The 19632-nt window shown below is 44.3% G+C and overlaps 1 protein-coding gene across 1 annotated transcript in view; it reads left to right on the top strand.

The window, feature by feature from the left end:
- me1 (malic enzyme 1, NADP(+)-dependent, cytosolic) overlaps positions 1-19632 on the top strand; it is a 126632-nt gene that overhangs the window by 67580 nt on the left and 39420 nt on the right. The window contains exon 4 of the mRNA XM_035750564.2: positions 10949-11024. Within this exon, the coding sequence (XP_035606457.2) occupies positions 10949-11024 (76 nt within the window). The remainder of the gene's footprint in view (positions 1-10948; positions 11025-19632) is intronic.

Raw genomic sequence — 19632 nt, 5'->3', positions numbered from 1 at the left:
TTGCTATTGTCATGCAATGTGATTGGCAATGTCATCCACCACAGCGTCAATGGCTGCAGGCCTGGAAGGCGCCATTTGGGAAGATGCTCTGGCTGTTGGAGGCTTTGCCAATATTCAACGGGCTGCAGTAGAAAGAAACGTGACTCAGGAGGAAGCGGGTGGAGGGGGAGGGAGGGAGGGATGGAGGAAGGGTTATGGGTTATAAATTTTCCGATGTCGCGGACCGGGAATGTTCTCACTCCGGAGGTTTTATGGAATGGGGGGGTCTGCCAGCCGGTTCATGCAGCGGGAATGCTTCTCCTGTCTCTGTGTACAGGAGAGGGGGAGATCGGGGAGGGAGGCAAAGCGCCTGTTTGTCCAGCTGATGAAGGATTCTTCCGTCACCGTTCCAAATTCCCCCCGCCGTCTCGAATTTTAACTGAGCTATTTTCCATCTCCCAGAGCTCTACTGCATATTTATCTTATTTGATGCTGCTCCGTTCTGTTGTAATTGGTTATTTTTAAAACTGGCAAACAGAACGACCGTCAGTACAGGCACTGGCATTGGTTGGTTTATTGATGGGCAGTGCCAGCGGCCTGCCTACTATTGGCTCTTTTTCCTCCCCCATATGCTGCTGCTATTGATTTTGGTTGGCGCTGGTTCACTCACTGAAACAGGGGTGTATTATTCCAGAACCCTACAGCCAACAGTTGCACAAAACGGTTACTTTCCCTGTTATCTTTTCCCCTTTAGGTCCCTTAACTTTTTAGACAGTTGCACAAAACGTCTTAGGGTGAAAGCTGGGACCAAAGTAACAAAGCCTACCATCAGTAACACATTACGCCGCCAGGTACTCAAATCCTAGAGAGCTAGAGAGCATTTGGATGATCCAGAAGAAGATTGGGAGAATGTCATATGGTCAGATGAAACCAAAATATAACTTTTTGGTAAACTCAACTCGTCGTGTTTGGAGGACAAAGAATGCTGAGTTGCATCCAAAGAACACCATACCTACTGTGAAGCATGGGGGTGGAGAAACATCATGCTTTGGGGCTGTTTTTCTGCAAAGGGACCAGGACGACTGATACGTGTACAGGAAAGAATGAATGGGGCCATGTATCGTGAGATTTTGAGTGAAAACCTCCTTCCATTAGCAAGGGCATTGAAGATTAAATGTGGCTGGGTCTTTCAGCATTACAATGATCCCAAACACACTGCCCGGGCAACGAAGGAGTGGCTTCGTAAGAAACATTTCAAGGTCCTGGAGTGGCCAGTCTCCAGATCTCAACCCCATAGAAAATCTTTGGAGGGAGTTGAAAGTCCGTGTTGCCCAGCAACAGCCCCAAAACATCACTGCTCTAGAGGAGATCTGCATGGAGGAATGGGCCAAAATACCAGCAACAGTGTGTGAAAACCTTGTGAAGAGTTACAGAAAACGTTGGACCTCTGTCATTGCCAAAAAGGGTATATAACAAAGTATTGAGATAAACTTTTGTTATTGACCAAGTACTTATTTTCCACCATAATTTGCAAATAAATTCAGTAAAAATCCTACAATATGATTTTCTGGATTTTTTTCTCTCTCATTTTGTCTGTCATAGTTGAAGTGTACCTATGATGAAAATTACAGGGCTCTCATCTTTTTAAGTGGGAGAAATTGCACAATTGGTGGCTGACTAAATACTTTTTTTGCCCCACTGTAACTACAGTGGTTTCTCAACTAAAAGTGTTGAGATTATGCTGCGGGATTTAGAGGTAATTTGTGGTTTAGTACAGTACCTTGCGTCACTGCTTCATTGCTCCAGACCAGCGCAAGGGGGAGTTAGAGCACTGATTATGCTTTTGGGTCCCAAGGCGCTAATGTGTCTATAACTGACAATGAATGGGCGACATAAACCAAATAGAAACTGATAACTGTGCACGACTTTAAAATTGAATGTCAATGAACTGAATGATGAGGATGAAGGTGATTGAATTTAGAACAGTAGTGTAAGCATTGCTATTCCTCTGTCCTGCACACGCACACCCTGAAATATACACTTTATTTTTTGGTTTCTACTCGTCAGTATTATTTACTAAAACTGTTGTTACGCTAAGGCTTTTATTTTAAGAGAAACGAAAATGTTCAATTATATTCCATGATATTCTTAAGATACAGTGCCTTGCGAAAGTATTCGGCCCCCTTGAACTTTGCGACCTTTTGCCACATTTCAGGCTTCAAACATAAAGATATAAAACTGTATTTTTTTGTGAAGAATCAACAACAAGTGAGACACAATCATTCAGTGGAATGACATTTATTGGATATTTCAAACTTTTTTACAAATCAAAAACTGAAATTGGGCGTACAAAATGATTCAGCCCCCTTAAATTAATACTTTGTAGCGCCACGTTTTGCTGTGATTACAGCTGTAAGTCGCTTGGGGTATGTCTATCAGTTTTGCACATCGAGAGACTGAAATTTTTTCCCATTCCTCCTTGCAAAACAGCTCAAGTTCAGTGAGGTTGGATGGAGAGCATTTGTGAACAGCAGTTTTCAGTTCTTTCCACAAATACTCGATTGGATTCAGGTCTGGACTTTGACTTGGCCATTTTAACACCTGGATATGTTTATTTTTGAACCATTCCATTGTAGATTTTGCTTTATGTTTTGGATCATTGTCTTGTTGGAAGACAAATCTCCGTCCCAGTCTCAGGTCTTTTGCAGACTCCATCAGGTTTTCTTCCAGAATGGTCCTGTATTTGGCTCCATCTTCCCATCAATTTTAACCATCTTCCCTGTCCCTGCTGAAAAAAAGCAGGACCAAACCATGATGCTGCCACCACCATGTTTGACAGTGGGGATGGTGTGTTCAGGGTGATGAGCTGTGTTGCTTTTATGCCAAACATAATGTTTTGCATTGTTGCCAAAAAGTTCAATTTTGGTTTCATCTGACCAGAGCACCATCTTCCACATGTTTGTGTCTCCCAGGTGGCTTGTGGCAAACTTGAAACGACACCTTTTATGGATATCTTTAAGAAATGGCTTTCTTCTTGCCACTCTTCCATAAAGGCCAGATTTGTGCAATATACGACTGATTGTTGTCCTATGGACAGAGTCTCCCACCTCAGCTGTAGATCTCTGCAGTTCATCCAGAGTGATCATGGGCCTCTTGGCTGCGTCTCTGATCAGTCTTCTCCTTGTATGAGCTGAAAGTTTAGAGGGACGGCCAGGTCTTGGTAGATTTGCAGTGGTCTGATACTCCCATTTCAATATTATCGCTTGCACAGTGCTCCTTGGGATGTTTAAAGCTTGGGAAGTCTTTTTGTATCCAAATCTGGCTTTAAACTTCTTCACAACAGTATCTCGGACCTGCCTGGTGTGTTCCTTGTTCTTCATGATGCTCTCTGCGCTTTTAACGGACCTCTGAGACTATCACAGTGCAGGTGCATTTATACGGAGACTTGATTACACACAGGTGGATTGTATTTATCATCATTAGTCATTTAGGTCAACATTGGATCATTCAGAGATCCTCACTGAACTTCTGGAGAGTTTGCTGCACTGAAAGTAAAGGGGCTGAATAATTTTGCACGCCCAATTTTTCAGTTTTTGATATATCCAATAAATGTCTTTCCACTTCATGATTGTGTCCCACTTGTTGTTGATTCCTCACAAAAAAATACAGTTTTATATCTTTATGTTTGAAGCCTGAAATGTGGCAAAAGGTCGCAAAGTTCAAGGGGGCCGAATACTTTCGCAAGGCACTGTATATATACATAACAATTACTCTGATCAAAACTGAATGATTCTAAACACTCCAGTCCCAACTTCGGCAGACAGTCTTCAAATTCTCGATTTTAAGTTTTTAGCCACAAGCATAAACTAGCTAGCTGCATTCTTCTCCACTCGACTCTCCACTGTGTGACATAAGTCATCAATTTGGACATCAGGCGTGTCCGTACAGCATATCCCGGCTTCCTTAGTGCAATGTCATTCTTTTGCATTTCATGTGAAACCTGCTTTGAGTTAGTTTTAACTTTTAGTTTCAAGATAAACAAACACAATTAATGAAAATAGACATTTTTATTGATATTGAGTCTAATGCGTTTGCTGCTGTGTGCGAGTACAGTTTGACCCTTGCCTCCATCTCCAGTTCGTTAAGCCATCTAGTGTCATTTGTATCTCTCTCTCTCTACCGTGTGTGTGTGATGTACCTCTTGCTATCTGTCACTCAAATGTCGAGGGGCTGAAGTTCATTGGTTGAACTCCAATTCCTAGGGGGCTGGGGCAGGTGGGGGAATATGTAGGGAAAATGGCGCTGCACAAAACAGTTGCTTTCAAACTATGGATTTTGTGTCTATTTGAGGGAAGACAGTAATTCTGCTCATAAATGATGCATGTATGAACTACAAATTGACACATCCAGCCTAAAGAGAGAGGTATAAATTATACACACACACGCACACGCACACACGCACGCACACATTATTCTTAAGAGGGATGACAGAGAAGCTGGATGGCCAGCATGTGCTCAACCGCACACTGCTATCTTTCCAGTCTATTGACAGAAGTTATGTTTTGGAAGGAGACAAAGTAGTTGATTTCCCTTATGACACAAGGGTATTCCACAGTGTTCTCTGTTTTGGAAAGAGTGAAGACCAGAGATATTTGCTGTGTCACAAACTCCCCCTCTCTCTCCCAAATGAATAATATCTCCAGTCCAAACAGATGATTTCTTTGCAGAGGAAAGTTATTGCCTTCACTGCATTGTCCTCATTATTCTAGACCATTGGCTTACAGCGATGTGGTGAAATAAGACCATTACTAATGACCATCTGAGAGTTTTGATCTTTTGTTATTTGTGACTTTGTGTTTCAGTTAGTCTGAAGGCCATTTGAAAAGAGCTGAATCCTAGTTTCATTACCCAGCAGCTGGACAAAGTTGGAATAAGCAGTTTTTTTTAAAGCTGCTTTGAAAATAATCTCCACTGGGATCCACAGACGTTTTTCATATTCCATTTGTGTGGAGTCTCAGCAGATTGGAAATCGGTCTGTGTGGTGCAACACATTGTATTCTAGGTCTTGAATGTGTTAAATTACATGTTATTGTTCATGTCATTTGTCCTTATAGAAATCTTTGAGAGCAGACTACAATGCTTCATCCTTAACTATGCACTGGAACTCACACACACGCGCGCACACACACTCAGTCTTGTACAGCTAACCTTTTGAAAACACAGTTCAGTTCCATTCAAAATCCAGTTTTTCCCTAACTCTAACCTGTACTCTTACCATACCCTAACCTTAACCCAAAAACCTAACCTTAACCTTATCTCCTAACCCTAAAACTAACCCCAGCCCCTTACCCTTAACGTAATTCTAACCCTTACACTTATTCTAACCTTAACCGTAGACCCCCTAGAAGTAACACTTGACCTCGTGGGGACTAACAAAATGTCCCCAGTCAAATTGTTGTTTGTTTACTATTCTTGTGGGGACTTCCGGTCCCCACAAGAATAGTTAAACACGTCCACACACACACACACCCATAGGATTACATCACTATGGGAGGTATCTGTGTCTCATGATCTGTGAGAGCTTGTTAGTATAGGGTTACAGTCATAGCCGTGTGTGTGTGTGTGTGTGTGTGTGTAACTGACAGGGTTACACACACTCATAAGCCTTACAGCATTTCAACAATGCCAGCACGTATTCTTAATGAGACTTTAATTACTCTAACAGTAATACAGTAGGTACCTGGCTACCATAACATGTATAGCTGTGTTGCTGTCACAGGATCCAGAAGTGGATACTGCACCGTATAACGGTACTGTACATAGCTGTCCACTCTATGCCTGTATCTGTCCACTCTATCTGTCCACTTCAATCACAGATGCATATTAAATTAAGTCTAGTATCAATGGCATTGTAGGTATGGAAACTGTCCCAGATGTTTTATGTAACCCACAGTTTGGGCCTTGGCTTTTTGCCGGGTAAAAGCACTTAGAAGTCTGAGTGACATTTTAGAATGCATTCAATATCCTATTAACATTGACAAAAAAAGTTTGCATTGAGCATTGAACAGCACATAACTGGCACAATTTGTTTCACCTCCCATTGCATTCTCACTGTACACACACACACACACACACACACACACACACACACACACACTGCTTAGTGACAATTTAGCCGTTGAGGTTACGGCTAACGAGCAGCAGGGAGAGTCTTGAATGGGGCGAGCGGTGGCGTGCAGGGGGCGGATATATTTTGGGTGAGTGGCTGGCTCCCTGCGTTTGTTGAGGACACGGGTCGGTAGTCTGTCAGAAGTTGGTGTCTCTCTGGGGCTCTGGCCATATTGTGGGTCAAGTGTAGAGAGCAGCTCCTGCTGGGGCTGGGTTGTTGCTGCGGTCCCACTCTCGGCACACACTCCCTGGGTTGTGTTTTCTGCTGGGTTGTGGGGTCAGCGGTATTGCTGATTCAGCCCGGTGCTGTTTTCTTTCCTTCTCTCTCGCGCTTCCTTCAATCCGCTGGTCTCTTGTTCTCTCTCTCTCTCTCTCTCTCTCTCTCTCTCTCTCTACACAGTCTCTAAGGAGGAACTACATAGGCTGGCTCAAAACATTACCTTTCTGTTAACGAAGACTATACCATTGTCGTGACTTTACTGTCATTAATCTGATCCACTAACTATATTTAATTGTTACCGGACTAAATTAATAATGTAACAATTAACTCATTAGGATTTGGGGCACCACGAGAGTGGTTCTTTAAAGAGTTAACATCTCCCAAATGAATCTCTATGACATCTATAAACAGTCAACTTATTAATCGTAACCTCGTATCATGTCATCATTCTGAACAGTCGTAACCTTGCATCTGCAAAAACATGAGCCTTAGTTATGATTCAGGACTACACATTGTTATAGTTATTTAGTTACTAGCTAACTAAATGGTTACACAGGATAAACATACACACTTAAAACATTAGAAACAGGTCCTTAGTGGACTGACAACAATATGGCTACTTGTTACAAAATGACATGTAGAAGGCGAAAGAGAAAGAGGGACAGAGGCAATGTTAGTACATTTAGAAACTACTCACACTTATACATTGCACATGAACCCTAGCCCGCTTGGAGTAAGAATCACGAATGTATTAACGTGGAAATGCCTTGGTTTGCCATGTATCTCTCCTAACCGGACCTTCTTGGAAAGGGGGTTGGTTGGGCCTTTGAGGGCACGCTTGTAAAGCTCTGATTGCCCAAAAGGGGTCCCCACCTGTATTCTGTCGTTCTCCTCTGCAGTCGTCCGGTGACTTGTCGTGTAGTCCTGAACAGAACTACAGAGTTTATTCTGATGAAAGTAGCATAATACGATGATTTGAACAGAGTCCCAATTAAATTTGCTTTTCTATATACTTCACTTAGGACAGCTAATCAGCCGTACCAGTGATTGTCCACGAGGTGACTTTATCATCTCTACCTCGTGTTGAGATTCAGTGTTCAAACTACTTTAAACATCTCTATGGTCTGATATTTTAATTCTTAACCCATAATTTTATACATTTTATTCAAAATGGGTGGTTCTGTCAGGCTGGCATGCTCTCTGACCTCACTCAGGGGCGTAACTTGTTACTTGTACAACGTTTTATAAAAGTATTGTCTCTTATGGCTCCTAAAATTGTCCCTCTTCACTAAAACACTTTCTAACTTTTTATGCACAATGCATTCGATGGACATTCCGCACATAGTGGGTATACTTTTCAAGGTACAGTATTTCCTTTATAACACTTAATAACACAAACACACAATATGACATTAATTTTCTTTTAGGTCAACTCTGCCCATTCACCACGTTCTATGTTAGAAATATTGTTCCAATAGTTGCTTTTGAAGGTGTTTGTTTCATTGGGAAAAAGGGAAAAATCTTAAGACAAAGGCTCATTCCCTGGGTGAATTTGGAGAGATAGGTCCTTGATTTACAACAGGGTGTGAGCTGTAAACCCCCACCAGTTCCCTTCTCTCTTCAGCCTAGGAGATGTGGCTGAAGATTGTTCAAGCAGCTTATCGGAAGAATGTCCTATTATAACACCAGTACTGTTCCTAAGGGATGGAGAAGGTGCTGGAGGCCCTGTACAGATGTTTAGAGGGGGTCAGGGGAAAGGCATCAGAGGCGCTGAGACACCTCCCTCATCTCAGGGACATGTGGTCTCCCACGACTGACTGACTGACTGACTGAACAAATAATAGAGCTAAAATGCTGTATTAAGGAACATCTATGGTCATAATGTGTTAAGAGCCATGTCTATCACATATCAGACCAGTCTTTTTCACCAACACCAGTGAATGGGGTCCAGCCAGTGAGGACCAACATCAACATGCTCCTTTCCCTGGCCTGGATCTCTTAGCTGTGGGATTGGCAGCAGCTCAGCTCTCTGCCCCATGGACGCTGCAGGCGAACACACCCAGCAGGCCTCACACACTCCACGGACACACTGCTCACAGGCTCACACACACACACAGCAAACAAATCCAACTCTTCACAGCTGTTTAAATGCCACAGAGACCGACTGATCAAATGTTCCACCAATGAAGTGTGTCAAACATGACTGTAGCGGGGGTATAAAGGACGGAGACGGGCACAGGAATACATCTGGGTTTTTAATACACCCAAAACAAACACGTATGCAAAACACTGGGGTGTAGCCAAATAAAAGAGCGAGGGTAAACCTCGTAGAATGACACCGGACGAGATCAGTAATGCCCAAAACATGCAGCACAGGCTGAGACAACGCACAGGTACTCACACGACCAAAGGACATGGGAACAATAATCGACCGCCCAATGGAAAACAGAGGGCACATTTATACAATTGCAATCAGGGAAATGGGGACCAGGTGTGCGTAATGACACAGTTCCAGAGGGATCCGTGACAATGACGTTTGTGTGCATGTGTTTGATCACTGATGGTCAAACGCATATGAGTTGTGAGTTGTTGCTGATCGTTAGCGTTGTTGCTGATCGTTAGCGTTCTCCTTACGTGAGTGACCTCTGGCAGCCATTGCTGGTCCAGTTTAAACATTTGAAAGCGTGTAACTGACCGTGGATGTTTTTGTTTTTATGTCTCCCGTCTCTCATCCTTTCAATCTTTTTATTTTGCTGTAAAATCACATTTCCATCCCTTCTCTTACCTGCTCTTCATTTCCTCGTTGTCTGTTTCTTTCTCTCTATTCTTATTTTGGACATGTCGATTCAGATTCATCAGAAATGTGGCAGGAGGACACAGTGTTTACCAATGGAGGCCAAATATGTAGAGCCCCGGGGTGAGTGACGTGGGTCACCATGTGTGAGGGGCTCTCTCTACCTTTTTAACTGAAGTAATGTGGCCCCCATACTGACTGGTCCTCTCAGCCTCGTAAACACACACCTACACACACACACACGCATATAGATGTATACGTGTGCTCACACACACACATGCATATAGATGTATATGTGCGCTCACACACGCACATGCATGCACAGTCACACAGACACACACGTGCAAACAGACATGCACGTACACACACACACACCACGGAAACTAACCCAAAACCCAAGTTTCAACTCCAGAGGTTTCCATTTCTAAATGAAATGATGTAGTAGAAAGGTTTGCATGTTTCCAGTTTCTGGATGAAATGTGACCCCTCATTTTTAGCAAACTATTCATGGCTAACCGAATCTCACAACAGAATCCAATGCTCTAATCTAGTGGGCCTTGATACTAGGATTGTGTCATCAGGTTTCAGGTATGACCCAGATGCAGACAGTGCCGAAGAAATAACCATTTATTTCTAGTACAGAGGCAGGCAAAAGACAGGTCAAAGGCAGGCAGGGGTCACTAATCCAGAGAGGTGGGGCAAGGTACAGAACAGCAGGCAGTCTCAGGGTCAGGGCAGGCAGAAAGGGTCAATAATCCAGTGAGGTGGGGCAAGGTACAGAACAGCAGGCAGTCTCAGGGTCAGGGCAGGCAGAATGATCAAAACCCAGGAAGGGACTAGAGAACAGGAGCAAGAACAGACAGGAGCAGGGGAACAAACGCTGATAGATTTCACGAAACAAAACAAACTGGCAACAGACAGAGAACACTGGTATAAATACACAGGGGAAGATGGGCAGCACTTGGAGGGGGGTGGAGACAAGCACAAAGACAGGTGAAACAGATCAGGGTGTGACAGGTTTGTTATTACTATTAGACTTGTTGTACTGTCTCTGTACTCTTATTGTCTCTAGTTACCTAAGTCTGGCAGGTAAGTTAATACCCAGACATGAATTTGGGGTCAAGCTCAGCTGAAACTTTACAGTTATCATTTTTATGTGACACGTTCATGTCTCTCTTCTTCTTTCCAAACCATTTTGTGTTCTGATTATTTTTTTAATAGGGTTTTGGTCTGTTTGGTGCTTCACATTTTCCTTCTCGCTTTCCAGATTTGATCTGTGTTTTTAGTTTCTGGGCAGATTTGACAATATAGATGTTTTTTTTTATTGTTGCTGGCACGTATGGAGATGATGGTGCCTCCACATCGTGGGCAGATGGCTTTGTTGGACTGATCTGAAACCCTTCTGGGCTGGACCTCCCACCCCGTGGGCCTACACACACGCACACAGACTAAGCGTATCTGTCTAGCTTTTCCTGGAGCAGAGTAGCACTAGAGGGGTCCCTGGCCCAGGGGTCCATTTCCCAGGTGACATCTGCTCTGGGACATTACAGCACAAGTAGAGGGAAAAATTGCATTTTAAAAGCTACCGAAATGGTGCTTAAAGTTAATTCCAAGCTTCCACTCAAGGAAACATTTGACACTGAATGCAAAAGACGTTTTTTTTCTCCGTACTGAGCAAAAGTATAGTATTTCCTTATGTTGGTAATCAATGCGCAATGGAAAAGGCACTGTAAACAGTTTATCTAGTCTCACTCATTATAACTCATCTGATCTCTGATCTGTTCCAGGGGGCTTTTCATCACCATCCATGACCTCACTCACATCTCCACCGTGCTCCAGAGCTGGCCAGAGAAGGACATACGTGTAAGTCTATAGTCAAACCTGAAATGGCACCCGTTTCCCTATATAGTGCGGAAACACGTTGTGTCTGAAATTTCACCCTATCTCTCTATTGGGGGTGCTATGCCCTTTACACTGTTAGGCCTAGTTGTTCTGTCTGACGGCTTAAGGCAGGTATTGCTACTGGGTATGCAGGGTTTTGCTCCAGGCCTGTTGTATATTACACACCTGATCCAGCAACTCAAGATCCTGGTGAACTGCTAAATAGTATAATCAAGTGTGTTAGATCAGGGTTAGAGTGAAAATCTGCTCTGCAACAGAGTGGCTCTCTAGGAGGAAGATGGGAAGCCCTGGCTTAGAAGTCAGGGGTTTGCATTTTTGGTAATTCTGGGATAACTGGGGATAGGCACCAGTGGAGGATGGTGGGAGAAGCTATAAGAGGACATATGGTTTCCATATGTTTGATAGCGTTCCATTCATTCAGTTCCAGCCATTATAATGAGCCCATCCTCGTATTGCTCCTCCCAACAGCCGTTACTGAAAGGCACACGTACACTCCATGACCAAAGGTATGTGGACACCTGCTCCGTCGGCCATCTCATTCCAAAATCATGGGCATTAATATGGAGTTGGTCCCCTCTTTGCTGCTAAAACAGCCTCCGCTCTTCTGGAAAGGCTTTCCGCTAGATGTTGGAACATTGCTGGGGGACTTGCTTCCATTCAACCACAAGAGCATTAGTGAGGTTGTGCACAGATGTTGGGCGATTAGGCCTGGCTCGCAGTCGACTTTCCTATTCATCCCAAAGGTGTTCAATGGGGTTGAAATCAGGGCAGTGTGCAGGCCAGTCAAGTTCTTCCACACCGATCTCGACAAAACATTTCTGAATGGACCTCGCTTTGTGCATGGGGGCATTGTCATGCTCAGAAAAGGCCCTTCCCCAAACTATTGACAAAAAGTTGGAAGCATAGAATAGTAGAATGTCATCGTCTGCTGTAGCTTTTAAGATTTCTCTTCACTGGAACTAAGGGCCTGGCCCGAACCATGAAAAACAGCCCCAGACCAGTATTCCTCTTCCACCTAACTTTACAGTTGGCACTATGCATTGGGGCAGGTAGCGTTTTCCTGGTATCCGCCAAACCCAGATTCGTCTGTCGAACTGCCAGATCGTAAAACGTGATTCATCACTTCAGAGAACGCGTTTCCACTGCTCCAGAGTCCAATGGCAGCGAGCTTTACACCACTCCAGCCAACGCTTGGCATTGCGCATTGTGATCTTAGGCTTGTGTGCAGCTGCTTGGCCATGAAAAGCCATTTTGTGAATCTTCTAACAAGCAGTTATTGTGCTGACTTACCTTCCAGAGACAGTTTCCACTTCACAATAACAGCACTTACATTTGTGGTCCAAGATGGCGTAGCAGTAAGATGTCTTGTCGCGTCCCTTTGTATATATCGTTTTTTTTTTCGTTTTATTTCTTCATTTTTACATATTTTTCTTCGCATATCTTTTAAAACATTTTGCTGAACCTCAACTTCTAAATACTCTCCTGCAACCTGGCTCACCCAATGTAGCTATTTTTCCTAAAGTATTTATATTTACTTCGGATCCGGAACCCTTCGACTGAAGCTAGCCAGCTAACTACCAGCTATCAGTCAGCAAAACATTGCTAGCGGTCTTCAGCTAACCGGTCATCAACCTTTAGCTCGGAAAGCTCTCGCCAGTTCGAACAACGCGACTCTAACCAGAGCATTACGGACCTATTTATTTTTTTTATCCCCGGATTCCCACCGCAAACGGAACATCTTCAGCTGGATCTTCACAACTAGCTATCTAGCTAACCACAACCCTGGATGATTAATCCTGGCTAGCGTTTCCACCCACTTAGCTTGAAGCTAGCCCGGCCAGAGCCCTTGTGCTACCACCGTAGCATACTCCTGGGCTACAATATCCGGACCCACGACCGGTCTATCGATGTCACCGCATGAAGAGGAATAAACAGACTCAACCCATCGCGACGTCCCCCAAAGGCTAACTCTCTAGCCCTTGCTATCTCCTTGCTTGCTAATTCGGCCTGCTAACTGCTAGCTTGTTTAGCCCCGGTCCGCTAACTGCTACCTTGTTTAGCCCCGGCCTACTAACTGTTAGCTTGTTAGCACAGGCCTGCTAACCGTCTGAATCGCCGCGTCCCAAACACTCACTGGACCCATATTTACTTTCTATCTCTTTCGATTTTTAATTTGTTTATGCCTTCCGGTAACCTGCCTCACCCAATGTTATACGGAATCGCTATTATTTTTAATTTTTAGAAACACACTCAAGAACCTCATTGTTAGTCATTGTTTTTTAACCTGGATAACACTCGCCAGTCCAGCTTCCCTGCCCATCCACCGCTGCCCCCTGGACACTGATCACTTGGCTACATAGCTGCTGCATGCTGGACTGTCCATTAATCACGGTACTCCATTCTGCTTGTTTATGTTTTATCTGTCGGCCCCAGCCGCACTCAGGCTCTGTGTGTAGTTAATCCGACCCTCCATCTGCCTAGTTAACGCCATTTTACCTGCTGTTGTTGTGCTAGCTGATTAGCTGTTGTTGTCTCACCTACTGTTTTAGCTAGCTCTCACAATTCAACACCTGTGATTACTGTATGCCTTGCTGTATGTCTCTCTCAAATGTCAATATGCCTTGTATACTGTTGTTCAGGTTAATTATCATTGTTTTAGTTGACAATGGAGCCCCTAGTTCCACTCTTCATACCCCTGATACCTCCTTTGTCCCACCTCCCACACATGCGGTGACCTCACCCATTACAACCAGCATGTCCAGAGATACAACCTCTCTCATCATCACCCAGTGCCTGGGCTTACCTCCTCTGTACCTGCACCCCACCATACCCCTGTCTGCGCATTATGCCCTGAATATATTCTACCATGCCCAGAAACCTGCTCCTCTTATTCTCTGTCCCCAACGCTCTTGGCGACCAGTTTTGATAGCCTTTAGCCGCACCCTCATACTACTCCTTCTCTGTTCCGCGGGTGATGTGGAGGTAAACCCAGGCCCTGCATGTCCCCAGGCACCCTCATTTGTTGACTTCTATGATCGAAAAAGCCTTGGTTTCATGCATGTCAACATCAGAAGCCTCCTCCCTAAGTTTGTTTTACTCACTGCTTTAGCACACTCTGCTAACCTTGATGTCCTTGCTGTGTCTGAATCCTGGCTCAGGAAGGCCACCAAAAATTCTGAGATTTCCATACCCAACTATAACATCTTCCGTCAAGATAGAACTACCAAAGGGGGAGGAGTTGCAGTCTACTGCAGCGACAGCCTGCAAAGTAATGTCATACTTTCCAGGTCCATATCCAAACAGTTCGAACTACTAATTTTGAAAATGACTCTCTCCAGAAATAAGTCTCTCACTGTTGCCGCCTGCTACCGACCCCCCTCAGCTCCCAGCTGTGCCCTGGACACCATTTGTGAATTGATCGCCCCCCATCTAGCTTCAGAGTTTGTTCTGTTCGGTGACCTAAACTGGGATATGCTTAACACCCCGGCAGTCCTACAATGTAAGCTAGATGCCCTCAATCTCACACAAATCATCAAGGAACCCACCAGCTACAACCCTAAATCTGTAAACAAGGGCACCCTCATAGACGTCATCCTGACCAACTTGCCCTCCAAATACACCTCCGCTGTCTTCAACCAGGATCTCAGCGATCACTGCCTCATTGCCTGTATCCGCTACGGAGCCGCAGTCAAACGCTCCCTAAAACACTTCTGTGAGCAGGCCTTTCTAATCGACCTGGCCCGGGTATCCTGGAAGGACATTGACCTCATCCCGTCAGTTGAGGATGCCTGGTCATTCTTTAAAAGTAACTTCCTCACCATTTTAGATAAGCATGCTCCGTTCAAAAATGCAGAACTAAGAACAGATATAGCCCTTGGTTCACTCCAGACCTGACTGCCCTCGACCAGCACAAAACCATCCTGTGGCGGACTGCAATAGCATCGAATAGTCCCCGCGATATGCAACTGTTCAGGGAAGTCAGGAACCAATACACGCAGTCAGTCAGGGAAAGCTAAGGCCAGCTTCTTCAGGCAGAAGTTTGCATCCTGTCCATGGAGAACAGAAGAGCACCTCCTCCCAGCTGCCCACTGCACTGAGGCTAGGTAACACGGTCACCACCGATAAATCCATGATTATCGAAAAGTTCAACAAGCATTTCTCAACGGCTGGCCATGCCTTCCGCCTGGCTACTCCAACCTCGGCCAACAGCTCCCCCCGCAGCTACTCGCCCAAGCCTCTCCAGGTTGTCCTTTACCCAAATCCAGATAGCAGATGTTCTGAAAGAGCTGCAAAACCTGGACCCGTACAAATCAGCTGGGCTTGACAAGCTGGACCCTCTATTTCTGAAACTATCCGCCGCCATTGTCGCAACCCATATTACCAGCCTGTTCAACCTCTCTTTCATATCGTCTGAGATCCCCAAGGATTGGAAAGCTGCTGCAGTCATCCCCTCTTCAAAGGGGGAGACACCCTGGACCCAAACTCTTACAGACCTATATCCATCCTGCCCTGCCTATCTAAGGTCTTGAAAGCCAAGTCAACAAACAGGTCACTGACCATCTTGAATCCCACCGTACCTTCTCCGCTGTGCAATCTGGTTTCCGAGCCGGTCACGGGTGCACCTCAGCCACGCTCAAGGTACTAAACGATATCATAACCGCCATCGATAAAAGACAGTACTGTGCAGCCGTCTTCATCGACCTTGCCAAGGCTTTCGACTCTGTCAATCACCATATTCTTATCGGCAGACTCAGTAGCCTCGGTTTTTCTGATGACTGCCTTGCCTGGTTCACCAATTACTTTGCAGACAGAGTTCAGTGTGTCAAATCGGAGAGCATGCTGTCCGGTCCTCTGGCAGTCTCTATGGGGGTGCCACAGGGTTCAATTCTCGGGCCGACTCTTTTCTCTGTATATATCAATGATGTTGCTCTTGCTGCGGGCGATTCCCTGATTCACCTCTACGCTGACGACACCATTCTATATACTTCAGGCCCGTCCTTGGACACCGTGCTATCTAACGTCCAAACGAGCTTCAATGCCATACAAAACTCCTTCCCTGGCCTCCAACTGCTCTTAAACGGTAGTAAAACCAAATGCATGCTTTTCAACCATTCGCTGCCTGCACCCGCACGCCTGACCAGCATCACCACCCTGGATGGTTCCGACCTTGAATATGTGGACATCTATAAGTACCTAGGTGTCTGGCTAGACTGTAAACTCTCCTTCCAGACTCATATCAAACATCTCCAATCGAAAATCAAATCAAGAGTCGGCTTTCTATTCCACAACAAAGCCTCCTTCACTCACGCCACCAAACTTACCCTAGTAAAACTGACTATCCTACCGATCCTCGACTTAGGCGACGTCATCTACAAAATTGCTTCCAACACTCTACTCAGCAAACTGGATGCAGTTTATCACAGTGCCATCCGTTTTGTCACTAAAGAACCTTCTACCACCCACCACTGCGACTTGTATGCTCTAGTCGGCTGGCCCTCGCTACATATTCGTCGCCAGACCCACTGGCTCCAGGTCATCTACAAGTCCATGCTAGGTAAAGCTCCGCCTTATCTCAGTTCACTGGTCACGATGGCAACACCCATCCGTAGCACGCGCTCCAGCAGGTGTATCTCACTGATCATCCCTAAAGCCAACACCTCATTTGGCCGCCTTTCGTTCCAGTACTCTGCTGCCTGTGACTGGAATGAAGGATCGCTGAAGTTGGAGACTTATCTCCCTCACCAACTTCAAACATCTGCTATCTGAGCAGCTAACCGATTGCTGCAGCTGTACATAGTCTATTGGTAAATAGCCCACCCATTTTCACCTACCTCATCCCCATACTGTTTTTATTTATTTACTTTTCTGCTCTTTTGCACACCAATATCTCTACCTGTACATGACCATCTGATAATTTATCACTCTGCAAAATTGTAATTATTCGCCTACCTCCTCATGCCTTTTGCACACAATGTATATAGACTCTCCTTTTTTTTCTACTGTGTTATTGACTTGTTAATTGTTTACTCCATGTGTAACTCTGTGTTGTCTATTCACACTGCTATGCTTTATCTTGGCCAGGTCGCAGTTGCAAATGAGAACTTGTTCTCAACTAGCCTACCTGGTTAAATAAAGGTGAAATAAAAAATATCTGCCCGGGGTAGTTCTTGCAGGGCAGAAATTTGACGAACTGTCTTGTTGGAAAGACATTCTACTGCCAATGTTTGTCTATGGAGATTGCATGGTGGTGTGATCGATTTTACACACCGGTCAGGAACGGGTGTGGCTGAAATTGCTGAATCCATACATTTTAAGGGGTGTCTACATACTTTTGTATATACAGTGCCTAAGGAAAGTATTACAGCCCCCATGTCATTTTCCACATTTTGTTACGGTACAGCCTTATTCTACAATTGATTAAATAAATAAAAAATCTACACACACTACCCCATAATGACCATGCGAAAAGTTTTTAAAAACATTTTTGCCTAAAAAAAAATGAAAATAAAAATACCTTATTTTCATAAGTATTCAGCCCCTTTGCTATGAGACTCAAAAATGAGATCAGGTGCATCCTGTTTCCATTGATCATCCTTGAGATGTTTCTACAACTGGATTGGAGTCCACCTGTGGAAAATGTAATTGATTGGTCATGATTTGGAAAGTTACACACCTGTCTATATAAGGTCCCACAGTTGACAGTGCATTTCAGAGCAAAAACTAAGCCATGGGGTTGAAGAAAATTTCCGTAGAGCTACGATACGGGATTGTGTCGAGGCACAGATCTGGGGAAGGGTACCAAACAATGTCTACAGCATTGAATTTCTCCAAGAACACAGTGGTCCCCATCATTCTTAAATGGAAGATGTTTGGAACCACCAAGACTCTTCCTAGAGTTGGCCGCCCGGCCAAACTGAGCAATCAGGGGAGAAAGGCCTTGGTCAGGTCGGTGACCAAGAACCTGATGATCACTCTGACAGAGCTCTAGAGTTCCTCAGTGGAGATGGGAGAACCTTCCAGAATGACAAGCATCTCTGCAGCACTCCACCAAACAGGCCTTTATGGTAGAGTGGCCAGATAGAAGCCACTCCTTAGTAAAAGGCACATGACAACCCGCTTGGCGTTTTCCAAAAGGCACCTGAAGGACTCTCAGACCATGAGAAACAATATTCTCTGGTCTGATAAAACGAACTAGCTATTGAATTCTTTGACCTGAATGCCAAGCATCACTTCTGGAGGAAACCTGGCACCATCCCTACGGTGAAGCATGGTGGGGGCAGCATCACGCTGTGTGGATGTTTTTCAGTGGTAGGGACTGGGAGACTAGTCAGGATCGAGGCAAAGATGAATTGAGCAAAGTACAGAGAGATCCTTGATGAAAACCTGCTCCAGAGTGCTCAGGACCTCAGACTGGGGCGGAGGTTCACCTTCCAACAGGACAATGACCCTAAACTCACATCCAAGACAAGTCTCTGAATATCCTTTAGTGGCTCAGCCAGAGCCCAAACTTGAAACAGATCAAACATCTCTGAAGAGACCTGAAAATAGCTGTGCAGCAACGCTCCCCATCCAACAGAGCTCAAGAAACTCTGCAGAGAAGAATGGGAGAAACTCCCCAAATACAGGTGTGCCAAGCCTGTAGCGTCATACCCAAAAGACTTGATGCTGTAATCGCTGTCAAAGGAGCTTCAACAAAGTACTGAGTAAAGGGTCTGAATACTTATATAAATGTGATATTTCAATTATTTTATTTTTAATAAATTAGCAAACCTGTTTTTGCTTTGTAGTAGTTGGGTATTGTGTGTAGATTGATGGGGAAAAACAACAACAATTTAATTAATTTTAGAATAAGGCTGTAACACAAAATTCAAAAGGCACTCGCACATCTGAGCAATCTTTTTTGCAGGTGCATGGCAACAGTTGAACAAGATGAAGGAAAAAGGAAACCGCACACTTCTCTTGGTAGTATCACTGATATTTAATAAGCTTATGTATCGGCCTCACTGCCTTCGTCAAAGCTTTAGTGAATTTTTTAAAATTTGCACCCTTATGTAGACCTAGCCTCTCCCACATCCGTTCCACACATGGAAAGGGGTTGGAGGTGAAGGAAAAACAAATAAGTGCTACCAAATATAACAACATGCATTTCATAAATATTACAAAAGTGTATAAATAAGACATATTAAACACATCTGTAAAGCCACAATTAGGACATAGCAAGTTTTCATTAATCATTGGGTACATCGTTTGAAAAAAAAACGTCAGAGTAATCTTAAATAGGCACATAATTGATGTTCAAATTCACAGCATAACATACATAGGCATTTCATGATTAAGTCCTTTAGGAAATAATGTCTGGAGGGTGAAAACCCCAAAACATTCTCTTTTACTCAGAGTATTATTAATATCTCCTCCCCTGTCTGACATCTTAACTTTCTCTATGCCACAAAATCTAAAGGTAGAAATGTTATGCTTCAGGTCATTGAAATGTACTGCGACTGGATAATCCCTGTCGTTTCTCCTAATTTAACTTTTATGTTCACTAATTCTCTGTTGAGAGAATAGGAAT

Source organism: Oncorhynchus keta, chromosome 34 (assembly GCF_023373465.1).
Source record: "Oncorhynchus keta strain PuntledgeMale-10-30-2019 chromosome 34, Oket_V2, whole genome shotgun sequence".
Taxonomy (NCBI): domain Eukaryota; kingdom Metazoa; phylum Chordata; class Actinopteri; order Salmoniformes; family Salmonidae; genus Oncorhynchus; species Oncorhynchus keta.
This window is presented reverse-complemented; position numbering and strand designations above follow the sequence as displayed.